At 41.9% G+C, this 22,546-nt stretch overlaps 1 protein-coding gene across 10 annotated transcripts in view; it reads right to left on the reverse strand.

Annotated features, from left to right (window-relative positions):
- MYOM1 (myomesin 1) overlaps nt 1–22,546 on the reverse strand; it is a 179,609-nt gene that overhangs the window by 146,897 nt on the left and 10,166 nt on the right. For 4 of the 10 annotated variants that reach the window (XM_005587099.5, XM_045377796.3, XM_074022765.1 and 1 more), the window contains exon 1: nt 1,243–1,307. Coding sequence is in view for 2 of the 10 variants with exons in the window: in XM_065534075.2 (XP_065390147.1) it covers nt 11,244–11,351; nt 15,018–15,139 (230 nt within the window). In the remaining 8 variants the exon portion in view is untranslated. Of the gene's footprint in view, nt 1–1,242; nt 1,308–11,243; nt 11,392–15,017; nt 15,140–22,546 lie in introns of those variants that run through there. The other 6 variants (XM_065534075.2, XM_065534071.2, XM_074022763.1 and 3 more) reach the window with 3 other exon arrangements.

Consider the following 22,546-nt stretch of genomic DNA (forward strand, 5'->3'; position numbering starts at 1 on the left):
CTATTTTCTGTTACAAAATATAGAGGATAATTACCATGTATAACTAATAACTACTAGACGAAAGGGGTTAGAAAATGTTAATACAGAATTATATTAGGCAGTTATAAAGATATTAGAGAAGTTTCTGTTATGATACTACATTGTAACATGGCACATGTTATTTTAATGATTTTCAAATAAATAATAAAGAACCTTGTTATGTTATAAACTAAATTCACTCCCCAGATGATTTGAAATGCTGTTATTTTCACAAAATAAAATCTTTAAATATCTTGCCCCAATACTATTTTTTACTCTGTTTCATTTCTCCCAAATACATTTATTTTTAATAATACTTAATATTCCTCTCACATAGATAGTAGGTTACAAGTAAACGGGGTTTGACTTGAAGTCCTCCCTGCTGTTGTCACAGCCCTGACCTCTGGAACAAAGGTACAACCACCTCCTCTTCATCAAGTAAGCCCTTGAAGTTAACTAAAGCCAGGATTAGCCCCAACACATGACAGCTGGAGAAGGTTGGGAGGAAAGATGGTTTTAGTGTCTTTTGTTTCTTTAAGACCTAAATTTTCTTTCTGAAAATAATTTGAGAATTTAGGAAGAAATACAAATTCCGTAGCTGTAATTTATGATACCTCTGTGCAGTCATTAAAGGGCAAAAGCTGATGAAAACGATTCCCAGAAAAATCGCTATGTGGGGCTCTATGTTGCCTCTGAAATATTACTTAACTGTTTTGAGGCCATATCATTGTGCACGCTCACATTTACCCACATTGCATTGTCACAGCAAGATCCCTGAATTATAAACTAGTGACTTCAGAGTTAATTTTTCTTCTTTCGGTCTAATTTGTAACCAGGGAGCATTGTATGGCACACACAGGATTGAAAACACAGGGCCTCCTGTCTCTCACCCATTTCAGATTTCAACCAAACCGTGCTTGGAAGGAGCACTAAACACACGCTTGCAGTTCAATCCGAGGCAAATATGACCTCCTTACAGTTCCAGGAACAGCAGCTTAATTTCAAAAGAATACAGTGATGTGAGAGAAGAGCTGTGCCAGCCCAACTGGCACCCGGCTGTTCTGGTTTCCCTCCCTGGAGCTTCTCTTTCCTATTTCTCTGTGATTCTGACATCTCTTTGAGAAAACTGCTGAGTTCAGAAGACAGAAAGAAAGCACTTACACTGCAGTGCTGCTAAGCTCATAAGCTATCAAGTGCATTCTTCTGCTTCAGTGTCACACTTACCAGTTTCCAAAGGAGTGATGGTGGTGGAAATGTTCCGATGAGGCCGAGGAGCTGGATGAGAGAATGAAAACTCCGCCTAGGTTGAGTCCAAGAAAATGTTAAGAGGCAGGGCTAAAGACAGGACCCTGGAGGCCAGTTCAAAAATAATGCATGTGGTCAGGCAGTCGAATGTCAGGCCACACAACCAGCCTTTTATGGCCAAGAAAGCAGTTAAATATAGCAGCAGATGGGGAGGGTAGTCCCAAACCAGGAGGAGGAGAGGGGCGCGGGCAGGTAGCTGCCTCAGTAATATAATTGCATAATGCCGGTCAATGGGTCTGGCCCAATTAAACAAAATATAGGATTTTTATTTGGCAACAGGAGCTATTTTCAATGTCACTTTATCATTAGATAATGTAAAAGTGTAATGGAAAGAGTGGTTTGTGTTAACAGCTAAAAATAGGTGTAGTAATATGAGTCTCAAAATGGACTTCATGGAATTTTAATGCCAAGATATGGTTCTGGGCATGCTGTTAGTAACACACGTACAGTACATTTAAAAGATACAAAGTGAAAAAAGAACTTGAAGCTAACTAAAGGCAAAATAAGGAAGAAATGGGTTACACGTGGTGGCAATTTTTACCTGACATCACAGTCACTATTTCTCTCATTTCAGGAAAATTTACAAGGTGAGGTCCTAGCTTCAAGCCTGACTCTCTCTCTCTCTCTCTCTCTCTCTCTATATATATATATATATATATATATATTTTTGGGAGGGGGTGGGGGATGGAGCCTCGCCCTGTCGCCCAGGCTGGAGTGCAGTGGCACGATCTCGGCTCACTGCAAGCTCTGCCTCCCAGGTTCAAGCCACTCTCCTGCCTCAGCCTCCCGAGTAGCTGGGACTACAGGTGCCCGCCACCACGCCCGGCTAATTTTTTGTATTTTTAGTAGAGACGGGTTTTACCGTGTTAGCCAGGATGGTCTCGATCTCCTGACCTCGTGATCCACCTGCCTCAGCCTCCCAAAGTGCTGGATTACAGGCGTGAGCCACCGCGCCTGGCCAGGCCTGAATATTTGATTCCCTGTTCATTAACTAAAGCCTTTTGAGATGCAACTCAGTGTTTCATCCTTCCTAACTCAGAGTAGGGTCAGTCCATCTAATAAGAGATTCCCTTTCTTCGTTCTTTAAATGGTGTGACCAATGAAGAGGAGGTATAACCCGGTAGTGAGAGCCTGTGTTGATTCAGACCAGATCTAGATCCCACTATACTGATAGCACTTAGTAGCCATGTAATCTCTAGCAATTTATTTCTCCTTCCTAAGCTTCAGGTTTTTTGTCTATAAAATGGGGATAATAATATCCAAATTATAGGATTGCTGTCGTGATTAAATGTGATACTGCAGACACAGCACTTGACCTAGTGACAGTTACATAATATAGACTCAGTAAATATCAGCTATTATTACTGACACCAATAATATAAAAACTCATTGTTAGATTATATGTATGCAGTAGGTTGGTATTTTGATCTATTGGCCTTATGTTCTGACAGTGATGTTACATCAACTGAATAAAGGTTACTTGTGTCTATCAAAATTGTTTTTCTTTTTGATACAGGGTCTCACTCTGTTGCCCAAGCTGGAGTGCAGTGGTGCAGTCTTGGCTCACTGCAACCTCTGCCTCCCAGGCTCAAGCAATTCTCCCACCTCAGCCTCCCGAGTAGCTACAGGTGCGTGCCACCAAACCCGGCTAATTTTTTTTTTTTAACTTTTGGTAGAAATGGAGTTTCAGCATGTTGCCCAGGCTGGTCTCAAACTCCTGGATTCCAGTAATCCACCTGCCTCAGTCTCCCAAAGTGCTGGAATTACAGGCGTGAGCTACTGCACCCAGCCTCTATCAAGATATTGAACAGACTCAATATTATAGTATACTTCATCATGACTTTCTTGATGATCACTACAGTTAACACTGTTCAGGACCTATCCAGTGCCAGACATTGGGATAGGCAGTTTATATACATGATCCCACTGACTTCTTATCATACCTTGCAAAGTACAGCTCCATTACCTCGTTGAGGAAAGCAAGGCTTCTAGAAGGGAAGGCATTTGCCAAAGATCACACAGCTGGTAGATGACAAAAACGCAACTTCATTCAGAGATATTTGATTCCAAACGCTGTGTACTTGTAGTCATGTATTGCTATCTCCTCCAGTGTACTTTGCTGGTAAGAAACTAGATATTTTGAAATGGCCCTTCAAGTGCAATATGGGTCTTCACTTGTAATAGAGGGTTAGCTTCTGAGCTACTCAAAGTATGTAAAAGAATCTATTCCACCTAGTTCTGATCCAGTTACCTGTGAAATTCAGCCTGGAATTTCTTCATATACATACATCTGCTATTAGTGAGCATGTGGACATTTTAGCTATCTGGAAGCTACAGGCGAGTTTTCCAAGTGTTATGTTCCCCAAGCATCCATTTGTTCTCTAAACATCCAATACAGAATGCAGTGATTCTTCTCAAGTCTTATCCACCAGCCATTAGAATGATTCCTGGTGAGCCGTTTCTCTAGAGAATATTGGTAAATTGCCCCAAATCTTCTCAAAGCAGAAAAGAGGAAAAATAAACAAAAATAGGAGATATAAGTCCTCCTAATAATAGCTAATATTTAATGACTATTTGCTATACGCCAGGATGTAACACTGTTTTACAAGATCTTATTTGATTATCATATACATGAATATCATGAAAACATTTTATGGATTAAGAAACTGAGATTTACAGCCAGACATGGTGGCTTACACCTGTAATCCCAGCACTTTGGGAGGTCAAGGCAGGCAGATTGCTTGAACTCAGGAGTTCGAGACCATCCTGGGCAACATGGTGAAACCCCATCTCTACAAAAAGTACAAACATTAGCCAGGTGTTGTGGCATGTGCCTGTAGTCCCACCTACTCGGGAGGCTGAGGTGGGAGAATTGCTTGAGCCTGGGGAGGTCGAGGTTGCAGTGAGCCAAGATCATACCACTGCACTCCAGCCTGAGCAACAGAACGAGAGACCTTGTCTCAAAAAGAAACAAACAAAAAAAAATTGAGATTCAGAGAGATTAGCATCCTTAAAGTCACACAACCAGAATGTGACAGAGGATGGAACCCAGCACTGTTCCACACAGAGCATAGCCTCCTATATATCACACTGTGCTGCCTCTCAACCATTTAACTGTGTGTGTATGCCTGTTTGTGTGTATGTGTGTGTGTGCACAAACACACAGTTATGTTGATAGAGAGTACCATGTGCCAGTACTGTCCATTAGAAGGAAGAACTGTTACAGAAGAAGAGTTCCATTTATGTTTCTTATGTAACAGACAATAATTTATCAGGTCAGAATGTACTGGCTACAAGTATCAATACATTTAAATATTTACTGAACTTTCATCCTTGTTAAAAATACAAAAATGGGAAAAGTCCACACACACTATGGAAAAACTAAAATATTATCATTGATTCATTGATACTCAGGATCCCTGTGAAAGCCAGAGTTTATTCCAAACAAATATAAAATAAGTTTAGACAAAAGAAGCATGAGCTAGACCCAGGAGAATCTCCTAAGTGATCTTTCTGCTGTGGTATCATCTAGATTCAGGTTTTTCTAACAGCAAATTTATCTGAATTACAACTAGCTACATAATAAATTACATATGGTGATGTACTGGATAATAAAACTAAAGAAGAAAAACTTGGGCTCATATGAATCAATTATTATAACTTAGTTATGATTCCTTTACAGATGTGGACTCTAGTCAATTACTCTTACTCATTATACACTTACAGATTTGTAATTATCCTGAAAACTTAATGGAATGCTAACCAGTGGTTAATTTCAAATTTCCCAGAAAACCATCTAATGTAAAAAACACTTTTTAAAAAGTATATAAGCCTAGAAACTTCAGAAAATATTTGCTTCCAGAATTATAGCCAGTTTTCAAAAACAGTTTTAAAGTAGATACATTCTCTCTTCCAACTAACTATAAATGCATCAATATTTTTATAAGTGTGAAGTGATGAGTTTAACTAACAATAGTGTATCCTAAAAGCCAAAATAAATGTATGAATTGTATTTAGCCACCTATCAATTTTCCAGCTCATTTTTGTTTTATAGACTAGGTAGTTAGCACAAATCTATACACGAGCGAATAAACAAAAGAAATAGTCTTCATTAATTAAATATAATGGAAACAAACAAAAATTAAACTCCAACTGAAATGAAGAACATTTTTTCTTAACTTGCTGGTTTTAGTTAACAAATAAAACTCATGCATCAATAATATACAAAAAGGCCCACATTTACTCAAGTCAGTTGATAAAGCATTTATTGAAAACCTGTAAGATATCAGGCATTGTACTATGTCCTAGTATACAAAAGTAACTAATTCATGCCCTCAAAGTAGCCACTAAAGTGATGGATTAGAGCCCTTTGTCTTTGTTGGGTAGACAAAAATTACATAAGACTATTTATGTTACAGTGTGATAGGTGAATGATGAAATGATGGACACAGCACAGAGGAGTATGTGATTAGTTTTTATAGCTGTACAAAGCAAACACAAAAAGAATCCCTCTCCTTTAAAAGATAGGGATTAGCCAGTGTGGTGGCTCACACCTGTAATCCCAGCACTTTGGGAGGCCGAGGCCGGTGGATCACTTGAGATCAGGAGTTTGAGATGAGCCTGGCCAACATGGTGAAACCTCATCTCTACTAAAAATATAAAAATTAGCTGGGTGTGGTGGTGCGCACCGGTAATCCCAGCTACTCTGGGAAGCTGAGGAGGGAGAATTGCTTGAGCCCAGGAGTCGGAGGCTGCAGTGAGCCGAGATGGCGCTCCAGCCTGGGTGACAGAGCAAGACTCCGTCTCAAAAAAAGAAAAAGAAAAAGAAAAAAGAATAAAGGGATAAAGGGATTAAGGGAGCAAATCTACTGTGCAAAGCACTATGCTACATATGGGGAAGCAAAAATGACTGACACTGGCCCCAGAAACAGGGATTTCCAAATTCTAAGCAATATTTCTTCAATGGAGATGCTTTCCACGGAAGGAAAGGCTTAAATAAATTGTTCAGTGAGCTCTTTTGAAAGCTGTAAATTTGCTGTATCCTTCCTACCTCAGTGTTGCCTAATTTATAGGCAACACTAAAATAGAAAGACACCATATTTGGCATCTAGTCCTGTTGTTTATTAACTTTGAAAAATCATTTCACCTCTCTGAAGCTCCATTTTCTCATCTGTAAACTAAAGGGCTTCGAGCCAGATGATCACTAAGGTGCTTTCCAGCTCTAATAACCTGTGCTATCAATCCACAAAGTAACTGTTCTATTCTTGCTTTGCTCATAAGCAGATTAGCAGCATTCTGTGCGGAGCAATTTGTGGGAAGAATAAAACAAAGCCTCCTTGATCCAAAAATTCTGCTTCTACCTGCTGGCTCACATCTGAAATACTCCTCCCTGAGAGTGTCATTTTATGACTTTAATCCCTACTATGCTGAAAATAATCCAGAAAGATATTTCAGTATGTTATTGTTTCTTTTAAGTCTTTGTGTGTGATGAGTGGGGTAGATGGAGGGAAGCAGAGCCAGTGGTGAGTGTGGGAGTGGCTGGAGGGTGGGGCCTAGGACTCTTATCAGAAGCCAAATTTCATCTAGCTATTAAATGAACTAGATCTAAACTAGGTGAACTAAAACTAAAATTAGTTTTGTTTTGTTTTGTTTTTGAGACACAGGCTTGCCCTGTCGCCCAGGCTGGAGTGCAATGGCACAATCTCAGCTCACTGCAACCTCCGCTTCCCAGGTTCAAGAGATTCTCCTGCCTCAGCCTCCGAGTAGCTGGGACTACAGGAGCCTGCCTTGACACCCGGCTAATTTTTGTATTTTTAGTGGGTTTTGCCATGTTTGCCAGGTTGGCCTCAAACTTCTGACCTCAAGCCTCCCTCAGCCTCCCAAAGTTCTGGGATTACAGGCATGAGCTACTGCGCCTGACATAACATTAGATCTAAATCTAAAATTAGATCTAGTTTGAATGTTGAGTGTATCTGGGCAATGGCAAAATTAAGGCCAGTGCAGTTGACATCTTGCATCAGAATCCACAGACTGTGAGGGGCCCCTGTGAGCTCCCTTCCCAGTTGTGGATGGGGGAAGAAGTGCTGGGTTAAGCCCAGCCCTGGAAGAGGGCATGCCTGCCATGGTGCAGAACTGGTAGTAGGCAAGTGGTGGGACAGGGCCCAAGCCTTAGTCAGATCTTTGCCTATTACCCTGTCCTCTAGACTAGACTCCAAGCCATTAGGAAGCACAAACATAATTCCACAGTGGTCTTGGTTTTTGTGAAATGCTCCACTCATGGTTATGTAAATGGAATTATTATTATTATTTTTTGTTGTTTGGTTATTTGTTGTTGTTGTTGTTGTTTGAGATGGAGACTCACTCTGTCTGCCCAGGCTTGGGTGCAGCGGTATAATCTCAGCTCACTGCAACCTCCACCTCTTGGGTTCAAGCAATTCTCTGCCTCAGTGTCCTGAATAGCTGGGATTGCAGGCGCCCGCCACCACGCCTGGCTAATTTTTTTTTTTGTATTTTTAGTAGAGACAGGGTTACACCATCTTGGCCAAGTTGGTATTGAACTCCTGACCTTGTGATCCACTCACCTCGGCCTTCCAAAGTGCTGGGATTACAGGCGTGAGCCACCGTGCCCGGCCTATTATTATTATTATTATTATTATTATTATTATTTTGAGACGGAGTCTCACTTTGTCGCCCAGGCTGGAGTGCAGTGGCACTATCTCGGCTCACTGCAAGCTCCGCCTCTCAGGTTCACGCCATTCTCCTGCCTCAGCCTCTCAAGTAGCTGGGACTACAGGCGCCCACCACCACACCCAGCTAATTTTTTTTGTATTTTTAGTAGAGGCGGGGTTTCGCCGTGTTAGCCAGGATGGCCTCCATCTCCTGACCTTGTGATCCTCCCGCCTCCGCCTGCCAGAGTGCTGGGATTACGGGCGTGAGCCACCGCGCCCGGCCTGGGATTACTTTTTATTCTTCATTAGTCGCCCATATTCTCTCTTCTCAATTCCTTCCTGCATCAAAGAAGTTCATTTTGCCCATCTGAACCTTCTTCCCCTGTTCACAGGAGGAGGGAAGCCCTTTATTTGTTAAGGTGCACCTGGCCCTTGAATTGTTAGATAATTGAGTAGAAGCTGATAACATACTTCCCTATAAACCAAAGGCGGGGGATAGCAAGTGGCCTTTGTTGAAGCTCCCAATACAGAGGGGGAGGAGTGATCTTGGCCTCTTCCAGAGCCCCAGACCCCAGAACAAAGGCTTGGCACCTCTCTCCCTAGACTACCCTTTATGGAGGTGAAGGAGAGCAGAGTCAGGATGAATGGGCAGCGTCTTAAATGCCGAACATGTCCAGAGTCCAGCCTTAGCCACATTTAGTATGTCCCAAGGCCATGGAAAGTTGACTGTGGTTATGCTGATTCACACCCTCCTCCTACCACGCCCTTCCCTGCCCCGCTCTGGTTAATGAAGAATGGTCTGCATGCTGTGTTATGGCTGAGGACAAAGAACAGGTCAGGCAGCCAAGGCTGGTTAATCTTTTTGCTTTCCTGTGTCTGTCAGGAATTGGGTTGACTTAGACTGAAATATTGCCCTTTCATCATTCACCAGTGATTGTCAGTAAATGTTGTGTTTGAATTTCCAGAAATACGACACAATTTCAAAATCTTGCACTTTGAGAAGACAGATGGCCCCATCAGTATTTTCACGTAATGGCATTAGCAACTAGAACTAGAATCAAACTACTGGAGAATCAAAATTCCATTTCATGAATCTGTTCATTTGTAACCCTAATGCATGCATTATGTGGGATTTGCTGAAGACCTAAGGAATGTCGTGTTCCATTCATTCGCCAGCATGAAGGGTGCACTGGATGGAGAGTAGAAGTGCTGCAGTAAACCAGGCACTGGGATTGAGGACAGAATGTGGACTGTCGCTATGACAAAGGGAGAATGCATTCAGACAGAGCTCACTATGTCCTCTTCTGCTTCATACCTTCCAATGGCTCCTCACTGCCTGTTCTTCCCCAGGTGGCCTCCTCAGCATGGCATGAGAGCATCTTCACCCTATGAGCCTCTGTAATTCTCCAGCTCCGCCCCTCTCCATTCCCCTGCCTGCCTCCTGAGTTTCAACCACAGGTAATTCCTTGCAAGCCCTCAAACTCCAGGACTCCAGTGCCCCGGTTCCCTCACACCTGTTGCTCCTCTCAGCCCTGCCAGCACACGCACACTTCCTCACTACCTTCACCCCGCTCCTTCAACACCCTGTGCCATCTCCTTCCGGGAGACTTCCCTACTTCCACTAGGATGGGAATTTTGTCTTGTAGTATTTATGTGTTTACTTTTCTGTCTCTGCACAGTGATAGTCACTGGTAGGAGTGGGATCTCTATGGCTAGGTGCTCCCAGTACCTAGCAAAGCTCCTGACCCACAACAGGCCTTTAATAAAGAATTACTGAATGAGGAAAACTGGGAAATGTGGCATAGGACAACTCCTCAGGACATAGGGACTCCTTAGAGATGGGAAAAGCAAGGGCTAGGAGTCAGTGTGGCCAGGGATCAGCTGTTCACCTGTGGGGAGGCCAACTGCTGCAAGCCCCTCTTAACCTGCCTGTGAGGCTCAGGAGCTGGTGGGTAGATTCTGGGAGTGGGACAAACCCCTAAGCCAGAAAACTGCCTGCACCTATAGTCCGGGCCAGGGAGCTGGAGGTGAGTATTAGAAAGCAAGACCCCAAAGCCCATTTTCTAACATTTTTTGTCTCTACCTGTTTTTCTGTCTATTCATAAATAGATATTTGGAATTATAATGACTTCCAAATGATGAGATGCTTTCTTTCTTTCTTTTTTTTTTTTTTTAACTTTCTTGTTTGTATTTTTTTTACTTGATTTTAAGATATAATTAGCATCAAGAACTGTGAAGGTATATACATACAACGGAATATTATTCAGCCTTAAAAAGGAATGAAATCCTGACACACACTACAACATGGATAAACTCTGAAGACATTATGCAAAGTGAAACAAGCCAGTCACACAAGGACAAATAGTGTATCATTCCACTTATATGAGGTACCTAGAGTAGTTGAGTTTATAGAGAAAGTAGAACAGTGGTTGCCAGGGGCTAGGGAAAGGGGGTAATGAGGAGTATCGCTTAATGGGTAGAGTTTCAACATGGAATGATTAAAAAGCTCTAGAGCAATGTGAGCTGGGCGCGGTGGCTCACACCTGTAATCCCAGCACTTTGGGAGACCAAGGCGGGCGAATCACAAGGTCAGGAGTTCAAGACCAGCCTGGCCAACATGGTGAAACCCGGTTTTTACTAAAAATACAAAAAAATTATCTGGGCGTGGTGGCAGACGCCTGTAATCCCAGCTACTCGGGAGGCTGAGGCAGGAGAATCGCTTGAACCCAGCATGCGGAGATTGCAGTGAGCCGAGATCGAGCCACTGTACTCTAGCCCAAGGGGCTGTGTGAGACTCCATCTCAAAAAATAAATTAATTAATTTTTAAAAAGCTCTAGAGATGTGTAATGGTGATAGTTATACAACATTGTAAATGTACTTACTGCCACTGAACTGTATCCCTAAAATGGCTAAAATGGTAAATTTAATGTTATGTATATTTTACCACAATTCTTTAAAACAAGAACCCAGGAGTCAGAGATTTTACTCTACGTGCAAGCTAAAAAGTGAGCCTGCTACAGTTTCATGGGTGTTAACAGAAGACACAAGACAAAGAGCTTTACTCCTGACAGCAAGAGCAGTGACTGAGTGTCAGCATATTCTTCACTGGTTTGCCAGCCCCCAATCCCCATGTTCCCACAGGACAACGTGATAAAGACCAGGTGACACCTGCAGTCACGGTGGGCTGCATTACAGAAGAAAAATCTTGACTTTAGAGCACCTGACTGTTTCATCATGAGCATTCAGCTTACCTGCCCTTTGCCGCAGAGGGAGCTATTCTTGTTACACGGGATAGTAAGCGTGTCTGCCTTTTGCTCTGGCTGGAGATACTTCCTGTCTTCAAAGGCTGCAGAAACAGGCTGGAACAAAGGAGAGCCAGAGTTTCGCTTGAAACATGTGCTGAAACACAAGAGACCGGTGGAGAATTGTCTCCCAACAATGACTGTGTGTTATTTTTACAAAAACAATATGTTTCTTTTTTCCTTTAAAAGTAAGAACCAGAATCTGAGTCTCCAGTTTCAATTCATTTCGAATTTCCTTTTAACAGTTTATAAGTTTATAGCAATAAAACTGACACACCATAAATTAATCCATTTTAAGAGTAAAGTTTAGTGAGGTTTAGTCAATTTTTTTTTTTTTTTTTGAGACGGAGTCTCACTCTGTCGCCCAGGCTGGAGTGCAGTGGCCGGATCTCAGCTCACTGCAAGCTCCGCCTCCCGGGTTCATGCCATTCTCCTGCCTCAGCCTCCCGAGTAGCTGGGACTACAGGCGCCCACCACCTCGCCCGGCTAGTTTTTTGTATTTTTTAGTAGAGACGGGGTTTCACCGTGTTAGCCAGGATGGTCTCCATCTCCTGACCTCGTGATCCGCCCGTCTCGGCCTCCCAAAGTGCTGGGATTACAGGCTTGAGCCACCGCGCCCGGCCGAGGTTTAGTCAATTTTTACATTGTGCAACCATCACCAAAGTCCGGTTTTTTTTTTGTTTTTTTTTTTTTATAGGTTAACTTTTCTCTTTTTTTTTTTTTTTTAATTTATTTATTATTATTATACTTTAAGTTGTAGGGTACATGTGCATAACGTGCAGGTTTGTTACATATGTATACTTGTGCCATGTTGGTGTGCTGCACCCATCAACTCGTCATTTACATCAGGTATAACTCCCAATGCAATCCCTCCCCCCTCCCCCCTCCCCATGATAGGCCCCGGTGTGTGATGTTCCCCTTCCTGAGTCCAAGTGATCTCATTATTCAATTCCCACCTATGAGTGCAAAATCCGGTTTTAAAACACAACTATCACCAAAATCCAGTTTTAAAACACTTCCATCACCCAGAAAGGTTTCCTCAGGCTTGTCTGCAGTGAATCCTGGGCCCCATGCATGCCCGAGGCCACCACTGACCTCTGTCTCAACAGTTCAGCTTTTTCTAGAAATTTCACACAAATGGAATCCTACCATATGTAGTCTTTTGTGTCTGGTTTCTTGGCAAGATGTTTTTGAGTTTCGTCTGTGGTGGTGTGTGATTTGGCAGGTTGTTTCTTTTTATTGCTAAGAAGTGTTTCATTGAAAGATAGACTACATTGTGTTTTTCCATTCATCAACTAACGGACATTTGCATTATGCCTGGTTTGAGGCTACTATGAATAATGCTAACTTAAATCTTAAAACTTAAAATCTATTTTTCCTTATTTAACCGAATGAAACACCAAAGCACTGACCAGGATGGGCATGGTGGTTCATGCCTGTAATCCCAGCACTTTGGGAGGCCAAGGTAGGCTAATTGCTTGAGCTTAGGAGTTTAAGACCAGCCTGGGCAACATGGCAAAACTCCATCTCTACAAGAAATACAAAAAATTAGCTGGGTGTGATTGCATGTGCCTGTAGTCCCAGCTACTTAAGAGGCTGAGGCAAGACAATTGCTTGAGCCCAGGAGGTCGAGGCTGCAGTGAGCTATGATCATGCCACTGTCCTCCAGCCTGGGCGACAGAGTGAGACAAAACAAAAAAAAAGCAAAACAAAAACTAAAGTATAGAGAAATTCAGTTATTTGCTCTAGAACACACAACTAAAAAGTATTAGAGCTAGGATTCAAATTCAGATAATTCAGATCCAGAGTTAATATGCTTAACAGTGTGCAACATTTCCTCATAAATAAAAACAAAGCATTTCTGATGAAATTCTACTTCTACCATTTCTAAAATAATGTAGATACCATTTTTTCATGTGAGACAGGTCTACATTTCCAAGTATAAATGTGATTATATTCTGTTTTCCTCTTTCTCTCTCATTCCCCAACAGTCTCTTTTCTTCCCTCAGTCCACACTGAAGCAGAAATGAAGATGCAAGAACAAAACAAAACCACCCTTCAGACTTTGCAGTCTCATATACGAGCTTGCAGAGCTAGCGTTTCCTATCTTGCTCACTAGATAACACTAAGCTTTAAAGGAAGAGGAAAAAGGCAGAGTACACTAGAATGGGTAAGCCAGGATTGATAGAAGGGATAGGTGGTCCTCAACCTGGAAGGAAAAGGACATTTGGTGGAAAGAACAGGGGAGCAGAGAGAAAGAGGATAATTTATTTTTTTAAATGGCCTTTTAAACTTGGAGACGCTATGCTAAGTGAAATAAGCCAGACACAAAGAACAGATACTGCATGATCCCACTTATATGAGGTACCTGCGATAGTCGAATTTATAGAGAGAGGAAGTGGAGTAATAGCAACCAGGGTCTGAGGTGGCAGGGTGGGAGGAATTAGGAGTTAATGTTTAATGGGTATGAAGTTTCAGCTGGGGATGATGAAAAAGTTCTGGAGATGGGTAGTGGTGATGGATGCAAAACAATGTGAATGTACTTAATGCCAGAGAAACTGTATACTTACAAATGGTTAAAGCGGTAAATTTTATGCTATACATACTTCATCACAGTTTTTAAAAATGAACTCTTGCTAGTTCATCACTGCTCAGCACAGACAGCCCATCATTCAGCAGTCCTGGACACTGATAACCTCACCCTCCACAACAGAGATGTTGGAGAAGGAGATAAGGGCACCCACGAGGATTCAACCCTTTCAGCTAGGAACAGTTGCTGTCTCTCTATGAGGGGCAGTAATGGAGACACCAGTATCACACTTGGTTCTCACCAATGTCCTACCCTGTCCACAGTTGTCCTTTCAATAACAATGAATGAATGTGTTGTATTGCTCTGCTATAATTTGTTACCTGGTCTCTAAGTGTTGAGCACCTGGAAATTTCCAGTCATTCACCAGGACTAGAAGCTGGAAGCAGGCACTTGGAGCATCTTTAGTTCAATCCAGCTCTTTTATCACCTCTCTGTGACTTCTTTTGAGAGGGCTTTCAGCCTCTCTGGCTCTTGTTTATTCATAGATCCCCTAATAGAGTGGGATTGGAAGAGTGGTTTTCCTTCCTGGCTGTACATTAGTATCACCTGAGGAGCTTTTAAACCGTACTCAGGCCTAGGCCATATTCTAGGACTATTAACTCCATATTTCTGGCATGAGACATGAACATCAGTGTTTTTTGAAAGCTCCGAAATGATTCTAACATGCAACCCAAGAGAAAAAAAAATAACTTCTTAGGTCTCTTTCAGTTCGAAAAGGATGAAAGCCTGAATTAAAAAGAAAGCTATAAATATGTTGTACAAATAGAAGTATTCCTTTTTAACTACCTCCTTGGGAAGTATTTGCCCAGAAGGTACTATGAATTGGAGGGTATGTTTTATGAGATTGCTATTTGGAATAATTAGGCTAATGTATAATGCCATCAACCAAATATGAATGTACTCTTTCCTCATTGTCCCATCAATATTGGAATGGTTAATTTTAGTTTATTTTAGCAAGTTTAACAGAAGTGAGATGTGGCCGGGTGCGGTGGCTCACACCTGTAATCCCAGCACTTTGGGAGGTCAAGGCAGGTGGATCACCTGAGGTCGAGAGTTCAAGATCAGCCTGACCAACATGGAGAAAACCTGTCTCCATTAAAAGTACAAAATTAGCCGTGCATGGTGGCACATACCTGTAATCCCAGCTACTCAGGACGCTGAGGCAGGAGAATGGAGAATCAACCCAGGCCGAGGTTGTGGTGAGCCGAGATTGCACCATTGCACTCCATCCTGGGCAACAAGAGTGAAACTCCGTCTCAAAAAAAAAAAAAAAAGTGAGATGTATCTCATAGCTATTCTCAAATGCGTTTAAAAAATTGTGAGGCTGACCATGTCCTTAAATGTTATCCCACTATTTGGCTTCCCTCTTGTGTGAGGTATCTTTTTCCTGAGATCATTATTAATCTGTTAATGTGATAATAAAATAGCTATCATTATTGAGACCTATTGTGTGCTAGATACTATACCAGAGCTTTACAGATATTATTTTATATATTTGTTACAAAATTTCTTCAAGGCAGTTATTATTCCCAAGTTAAAATGAAAATGAGGCAGGAGAACAGGGTCTGGAGGCAGGGAACCTAAGGCCGAATTCATGCTGACTTCCTAGAACTCAATCACAAAGAAAACCCCAACTTTCCATGCCCAGGTAAGAAAAGGACCAGAGGCTAATCCCTTTGCAACCTCCCATTTTCTGAGTGGCAGATGAAAAATTGAAAGTGCCTCTGATTTGTCCCCTCTGGGAGACAATCAGGCTGGTTGCTGGCCAAGTTTTCATTTGCATAGTACTATAACTTTGTAACTTCATTTCAGCCTCTGATTGGTCACTTTCTGCAACCAATCAGACCTTTGCATAGGGTGTAACTTTGTAACTTTGCTTCAGACTCTGATTGGCCCCCTCCTGCAATCAATCAGACTGATTCCAGGCCAGTACTTCCTTTACATAGGGGGTACACCTGTACACCAAGTAACCAATGGGAAACCTCTAGAGGGTATTTAAACCCCAGAAAATTCTGTAACTTGCCTCTTGAGTTGCTTGCTTGGGCTGCTCCCACCATATGGAGTATACTTTCATTTTCAATAAATCTCTGCTTTTGTTGCTTCATTCTTTCCTTGCTTTGTGCATTTTGTCCAATTCTTTGTTCACAATGCCAAGAACTTGGACACCTTCCACCAATACAAAAAACCTAAGGCTCAGAGAGGTTAGGCAAGTACCCCAAAGTGACACGGCTACTAAATAATAGAGCTGGGATTTGAATCCATTTCCAGCTGTCTCTCAAGCACCATTCTCTTTGCTAGACAGAAAAGCACTCAATGCCTGCACTACTCATACCCCTTCCTGAGGAAAGCTGCCCTACTGATGTTTAGAACCAGGTGACCCTACTTTTTGATCCTAGGTGATGGGTCATTTCAGATCCAAAGGTAACAGTGAATGGCCTGGGCCAAAAAGGCGAGCCAAGCCAATCACACTCCTCCCGTGAGAACTTGAATTTGAAAAGACTGAGTGTCAATACACTTAATAGAAGGAACGAAAGTCAAAGAGGCTGAATCAAGGTATGCCACGGGTGTATTTGGAATCAGATGAGCCACGGCATGCTGAAATTATGAGGGACTGCAAATTAAAGTTAGCGGAGAAAGATAGGTGGTAGGGGGCAAACGAAACAGATGGGCTTAAAGAAGCAGAGGTGCAACTGGAGAACAAACATTTGGCCCATGAGACCCTTGAGAGAAAACCTGAAGAGCCAAGCCTTCAAGTTACCTCTGTTTTCAGCAGTAATCCAGTCATGTGCATTCCTAAAATATGCATCCTTTTTTTGTTGTTTTTTTTTTAGATGGAATTTCGCTCTTGTTGCCCAGGCTGGAGTGCAATGGCACAATCTCGGCTCACTGCAACCTCTGCCTCCTGGGTTCAAGCGATTCTCCTGCCTCAGCCTCCCCAGTAGCAGGGACTACAGGAGTGTGCCACCACGCCCAGCTAATTTTTGTATTTTTAGTAGAGACGGGGTTTCACCATGTTGGCCAGATGGTCTCGATCTCTTGACCTCACGATCCACTAGCCTCGGCCTCCGAAAGTGCTGGGATTACAGGCGTGAACCACTGGACTGTCCCTGTTCTTTGCAATCAAATAAACCAAAATAAAATATTCTTTCTATTAAATGTTTGCTAGTGTGGATATTAAGCTTTTACTTGTCATTTATCACAAAAAGTTTCCATTTCAGTTCTTTCCTTGCTTTTTTTCATTACATTTTGGCTTTTTAAAAGTAGAACCTGGCCAGGAGCAGCGACTCACATCTGTAATCCCAGCACTTTGGGAGGCCAAGGCGGGAGGATCACCTGAGGTCAGGAGTTCGAGACCAGCCTGGCCAATATGGCGAAACCTCGTCTCAACTAAAAATACAAAAATTAGCTGGGGGTTGTGGCACGCTCCTGTAATTCCAGCTGCTTGAGAGGCTGAGGTACAAGAATTGCTTGAATCTTGGAGGCGGAGCTTGCAGTGAGCCGAGATGGCACCATTGTACTCCAGCCTGGGCAACAGAGTGAGACTCCATCTCGGGGAAAAAACAAAAACAAAAAACAAAGTAGAACCATCCATCATATAATCAATAACCACTTCACCAGTCAAAAACTTACATTCATGCAAACGATAGTAACAGAAAGCAGATCAGTGGTTGTGTGGGTCTGGGGGAGGGAACAGGTGGGAAGAGTTGGGAGCAATGGGACACAGTGGAGCCTGAGAGCACTCTGGGGTGATGGGTGTGTTATTATCTTGATTGTGATGATGGTTTCACAAGTGTATACATATATTAAAGTTTGTCACTGGGTACAGTTTAAATATGTGTAGTTTATTGTGTTCTAATAATACCTTAGTTAAAGCCATTTTAAAAAATATTTATTCTTCTTCCCAACAAGGACACTTACACAATTCTATTCAACGTATTATGCTTTATGTTCTATGCTTACCTATAATTCACCTGCAATTAATTGTGATATATGCTATGTGAAATTAATTATATGTTTATATTTTTCAGTTTTAATAATCTATTTTCCAGCTGTATTTCATAAATAATATCTGTCACCATTGGAAAATCATGTGGTGAGCACTGTAGTTTTAAATTTATTTCTATTAATATTTTTCATTCCTTGGCCAATTTTCCTGTTTTTAAACATAGCATCATCTGATCTGGAGGTTTGAAATTTTGTTACTTTGTAGTGTTTTAAAGTCATGCTAAGGCATGGACCCTAATGAGCATTTTATAATGGAAAGGGCATAAAATAGAAAGAATTACTGTAAGAACTAGTATAGATATATTAAAGATTTTATGCATTGTTCTCCCCTGCCTTGGACAATAGTTTTTATTGTGCCTTTATAGCTAAACAAGATCTGTTTATGGCTAATCTGGCCACTTCTATTACCTACGTACCACAAAAATGTCTTTCTGGACCTAGCGGACCACACGGAAGTTTGGTAACAACATTCATCTGGTAGAGTTTCAACACAGGATTACTTTTGCCATTTATCCACTTGCTAAAACTCCCTTACTTTTTCTACTACTTTTGTTCCAAAGTTCTTAAAGTTTATAGATTTAACTGAGGTTTTACTAAGCACACATGACTTGGCTAGCACTCTGCAAGGTACTGAGAGTACAAACAGAGTAAGTGACTCTTGGGAAGCATGTCCCCTTACCCCCTTACTATCAGGGCTTACCCTTCTTCCTCAAGCAAATAATGAACTGTGTAGCACATGGCAGGACACTGAAGAATAGACCCTGGTAAAGCCCCGCACACTCTGCGAGGTAATGCAAAAAGAGGGGTTATGTGTTCAATGCTGACAAGTCATATGAATGGAAACTGTCCACAGATTCATCTACCGTTCCTTCTCCAGAGGAAAGAAGAACTCAATCAAAAGTCATAATACATCTACAGGTGGCTGGTAAAGTAGAGGCACTGATTTCCGTGGAATTGGGCCTTGCTGGAAATTCTGCAAGAGACCATAGAGACACTTTTTCTGGGAAGAACAACAACAAAAAAGTCAACATTCCAAGTAAATATTCCCACTCCAAATGATTAACACAGTCATTCTTATCAATAGTTACTATGTTTCACCGATTAATATAGCATAGAGGCTGAAAGGTCAGGCTTTGAAGTTATAACAGACATGTGTCATATTCCTGCCTTTTCCTCTTACCCAGAATCTGATCCCGGACAGGTCACTGACCTCGCTAAGCTTCAGCTCACTCATCTGTAAAATGGAGGTGACAGTCATTACCTTGCAGCTAATGTTAATGAGAGATAATGTGAATAAAACACTTTGCAGAGAGCTTGGCTCATAGGACGTGCTCAATAAAGAAGAAGAATATAATGTTTATTATCATTGTTAAAAGTATACATTGAAAAATTTCTACTTAGCTAATGTAAAAGTAATATATGTTTACAAGCCAGTTTGGGAAGCAAGTCAAACATACATGAAACAGCAGAGGAAAATCCCAAATTATGTAACATTGTTCACTGTACTAGGATGTTCAGCATGACATTCCTGTTATTTTAGAATTGTGGGAGATGTCCCAAAAGCTGGAAACGTTCATTGTCAGAACATCTATTCAGGACATGCTACAAGATTGTGGAATTAATTTTGTGACCCCCTAGTTAGTTATCCACCTCAGGAATTATAGGAGGTAAGAAGATCAATCTTTAGACCCAAGAGATTCTAGGGAGACCAGCATCCAGAGTCGTTCAGGGAGAGTTGCCAGTGTGCCACACCCAGTCCACACACAGTAAGGAGTGGGCGGCGCTTCTCGCAGCATTTTGAAGCTATTGCTGCCCCACCTTCAGCCTGCATGGTTGCTACAGGAAAGCACGCTGCCAGCCTAATTATTGTCCCATTGTAGACACTCCCTTTTTTCTGGCAGCTTTTACCATTTCCCTTTTACCCTGCATGTTCTGCAGCTTCATTGTGATAGAACTTACTATAGATTTTATATATTTTATTTTTTCTGCTTGATATTCAAAGTACACTCTCCACGTGAATGAAAAATTTTGACTGTCTTTCAGTTTCAGAAAACTCTGTCAGTATCTCTTTTAATTTTTTTTTTTTTTAAGAGACGGGGGTGTCATGCTGGGTTGCCCAGGCTGGTCTCAAGCTCCTGGCCTCAAGCAATTCTCCCTCCTCAGCCTCCCAAAGTGCTGGGATTACAGGTGTAAGCCACTGTGCCTGGCCCGACATATTTTTAATATTGTTTTTTCCATCATTCTCACTTTATCTTGTTCTGGCTTTCCTATCCACAAATATATACCATGTCATCTCAATACATCCTCCATGATTCCTGATAGCACTTCTACATTTTTTTTCTTTTTGTCTCTTTTTACTGTGTTTCGGTTAAGGCCTCAGTACTGTCTTCTAATCCACTACCTCAAAATGTCCCAAATGATAATTGTCATTTCCTACCATTACCACACTCTGCCTTCCAAACTATTTCTCCTCCTTACTTCAGTCAGTGGCCTTACCATCTGTCAGAAATCCTGAGCTTCTCCTAGACTTACCCTCTGCTGATCCTCCATACTATTACTAGAGTGATTTTTAAATAATATGATTCTGAACATACTAATCCCATACTTACGACGTATCAGTGGCATCCTACCGACCTTTAGAAACATGGCTTAGAAGTCACTCAGGACACGGTCCCGCTTCCCCTGTTGGCCTCATGATTCTACATTTTCCCTTTGTATTCTGCCTTCCAGCGATTCATTCATTCAAATATGCACCTTTATACACTGAGTGCCTATAATGTGCCAACTACTTTTCTGGGCCTTGGGATACTTTAGTAAACAAATCATGCCAAAATATCTTCTTCATAGAACTTAGTAGGGGAGATAGATAGTAAACAAAATCAGTAAAGTGTCTGGTGTGTTGGAAGTAATAAGTACAACGGAAAAAATAAGCCGAGAGAGGGGAACGCTGCGGGTGGAAGCTGGGTGATGGAGACTTAAATGGAATGACCAGAGAAGGCTTTACTGAGATGGTGATATCTGCTTGAAGATGCGAAAGAGTTGAGGGCATGAGTAGTGAAGAATCTGAAGAAAGAGCATTGAAATCAGGACTATCCAATGCAAAGGTCTTGAGGTGGAAAGTTACCTGACTAGTTCAAGAAGCATTCAGGATGTCAATATAGCTGAGCAGACTGGGAGGGCAGGAAGTAGATGAGGGTGGGGAAGTTCCCAGAACCTGAGTTACTGGGCCTTGCGGGCCATGGTAAAGCGTTGGGCTTTTACTCTAAGTGAAGTAAGACACTTCACTCAGTGTAGTGACATAAGTAGAGGTAGTAGGACACTTCACCATGGAGGGTGTCAGGAAGAACAATGATGTGCTCTAGTTTATATTTAAAGGATTACTCCGTCTGCTATGTGGAGAACAGACTACAGGAAGAAAAGGAAGTAAGAAAACTACTTAGACCTCTTTAGGAGGCTATAACAAAAATCCAGGCTTGAGATGAAAATGACTTGCACTGGGATAGTAGCAGTAGAAGTGGCGAGACTTAATCAAATTCTGGACGTATTTTGAAGGACTTCGCTAATAGGCTTGTGCTAATTATGGTTTTAGGCCATGGAGATACTTCTATAAACGAAGAAAACAGAAAACCCTACCAGAATTGACTGAAAGGTTGAGTGAGGGGCAGGAAAGTAAAAGAGGTGGCAAAGGTGAGTCAAAGGTTTTCGGCCTGAGCAACTTAAAGGATGAAGAAGACAAACAGGACGAGCAGGTTTTGGAGGTAAAATTAAATCAGTTTCGGAGTGTGAAGGTTTGGATGCCCAACAGACATCCTCATGGAGCTGTCAAGTGAGAGGTTAGATATGTGAGTCTGGAGTGGAGGTCAGAGGTCTTGGCTGGAGATACACACTTGGTGATCGGTGTATAAGTGGCATTTAAAGCTATGAGAGTGGATGAGGTAAGCTCAGAAGGACGGTTGACAGAAAAGAGAAGAGATCCAAGAACTGAATCCTGGGCTACTCTGTGTGATTAGCGAAATTAGGAGGAATTGGCAAAGAAGATTGAAGAGTAACCACAAATGAAGGCTGAAACCAGGACAGTGTGGCATCCTGGAAGCCAGAGAAGAAGGTATTTCAAACGTGAGGGAGTGATCACCTTTTCTAATACTATTTGAGAAGTGACAATTGACTATGAGGATGTAGAAGTCACTGGTGACTTTGATGAGCATACATTTGATGGAGTGGTCAGAAAAAAAAAGATTTCTTATAGCAGATTCAAGAGGGAATTGCTCAGAAAAGGATCACTGAGGAAGAAAAAAGTAAAAACTAAACTAAAGAGAGAATTGGGTTTGTACACCCATGTTCATAGCAGCAGTACTCACAATAGCTAAAATGTAGAAGCAACCCAAGTGTCCGTCAACAAATGAACAGATAAGGAAAATGTGGTGTATACATACCATGGAATATCATTCAGCCTTAAAAACGAAAGACATGGCCGGGTGTGGTGGCTCACGCCTGTAATCCCAGCACTGTGGGAGGCCAAGGCGGGCAGATCACGAGGTCAGGAGATTGAGACCATCCTGGCTAACAAGGTGAAACCCAGTCTCTACTAAAAATACAAAAAATTAGCCGGGAGTGGTGGCGGGCACCTATAGTCCCAGCTACTCGGGAGGCTGAGGCA

This window comes from Macaca fascicularis, chromosome 18, assembly GCF_037993035.2.
Source record: "Macaca fascicularis isolate 582-1 chromosome 18, T2T-MFA8v1.1".
NCBI classification, from domain to species: domain Eukaryota; kingdom Metazoa; phylum Chordata; class Mammalia; order Primates; family Cercopithecidae; genus Macaca; species Macaca fascicularis.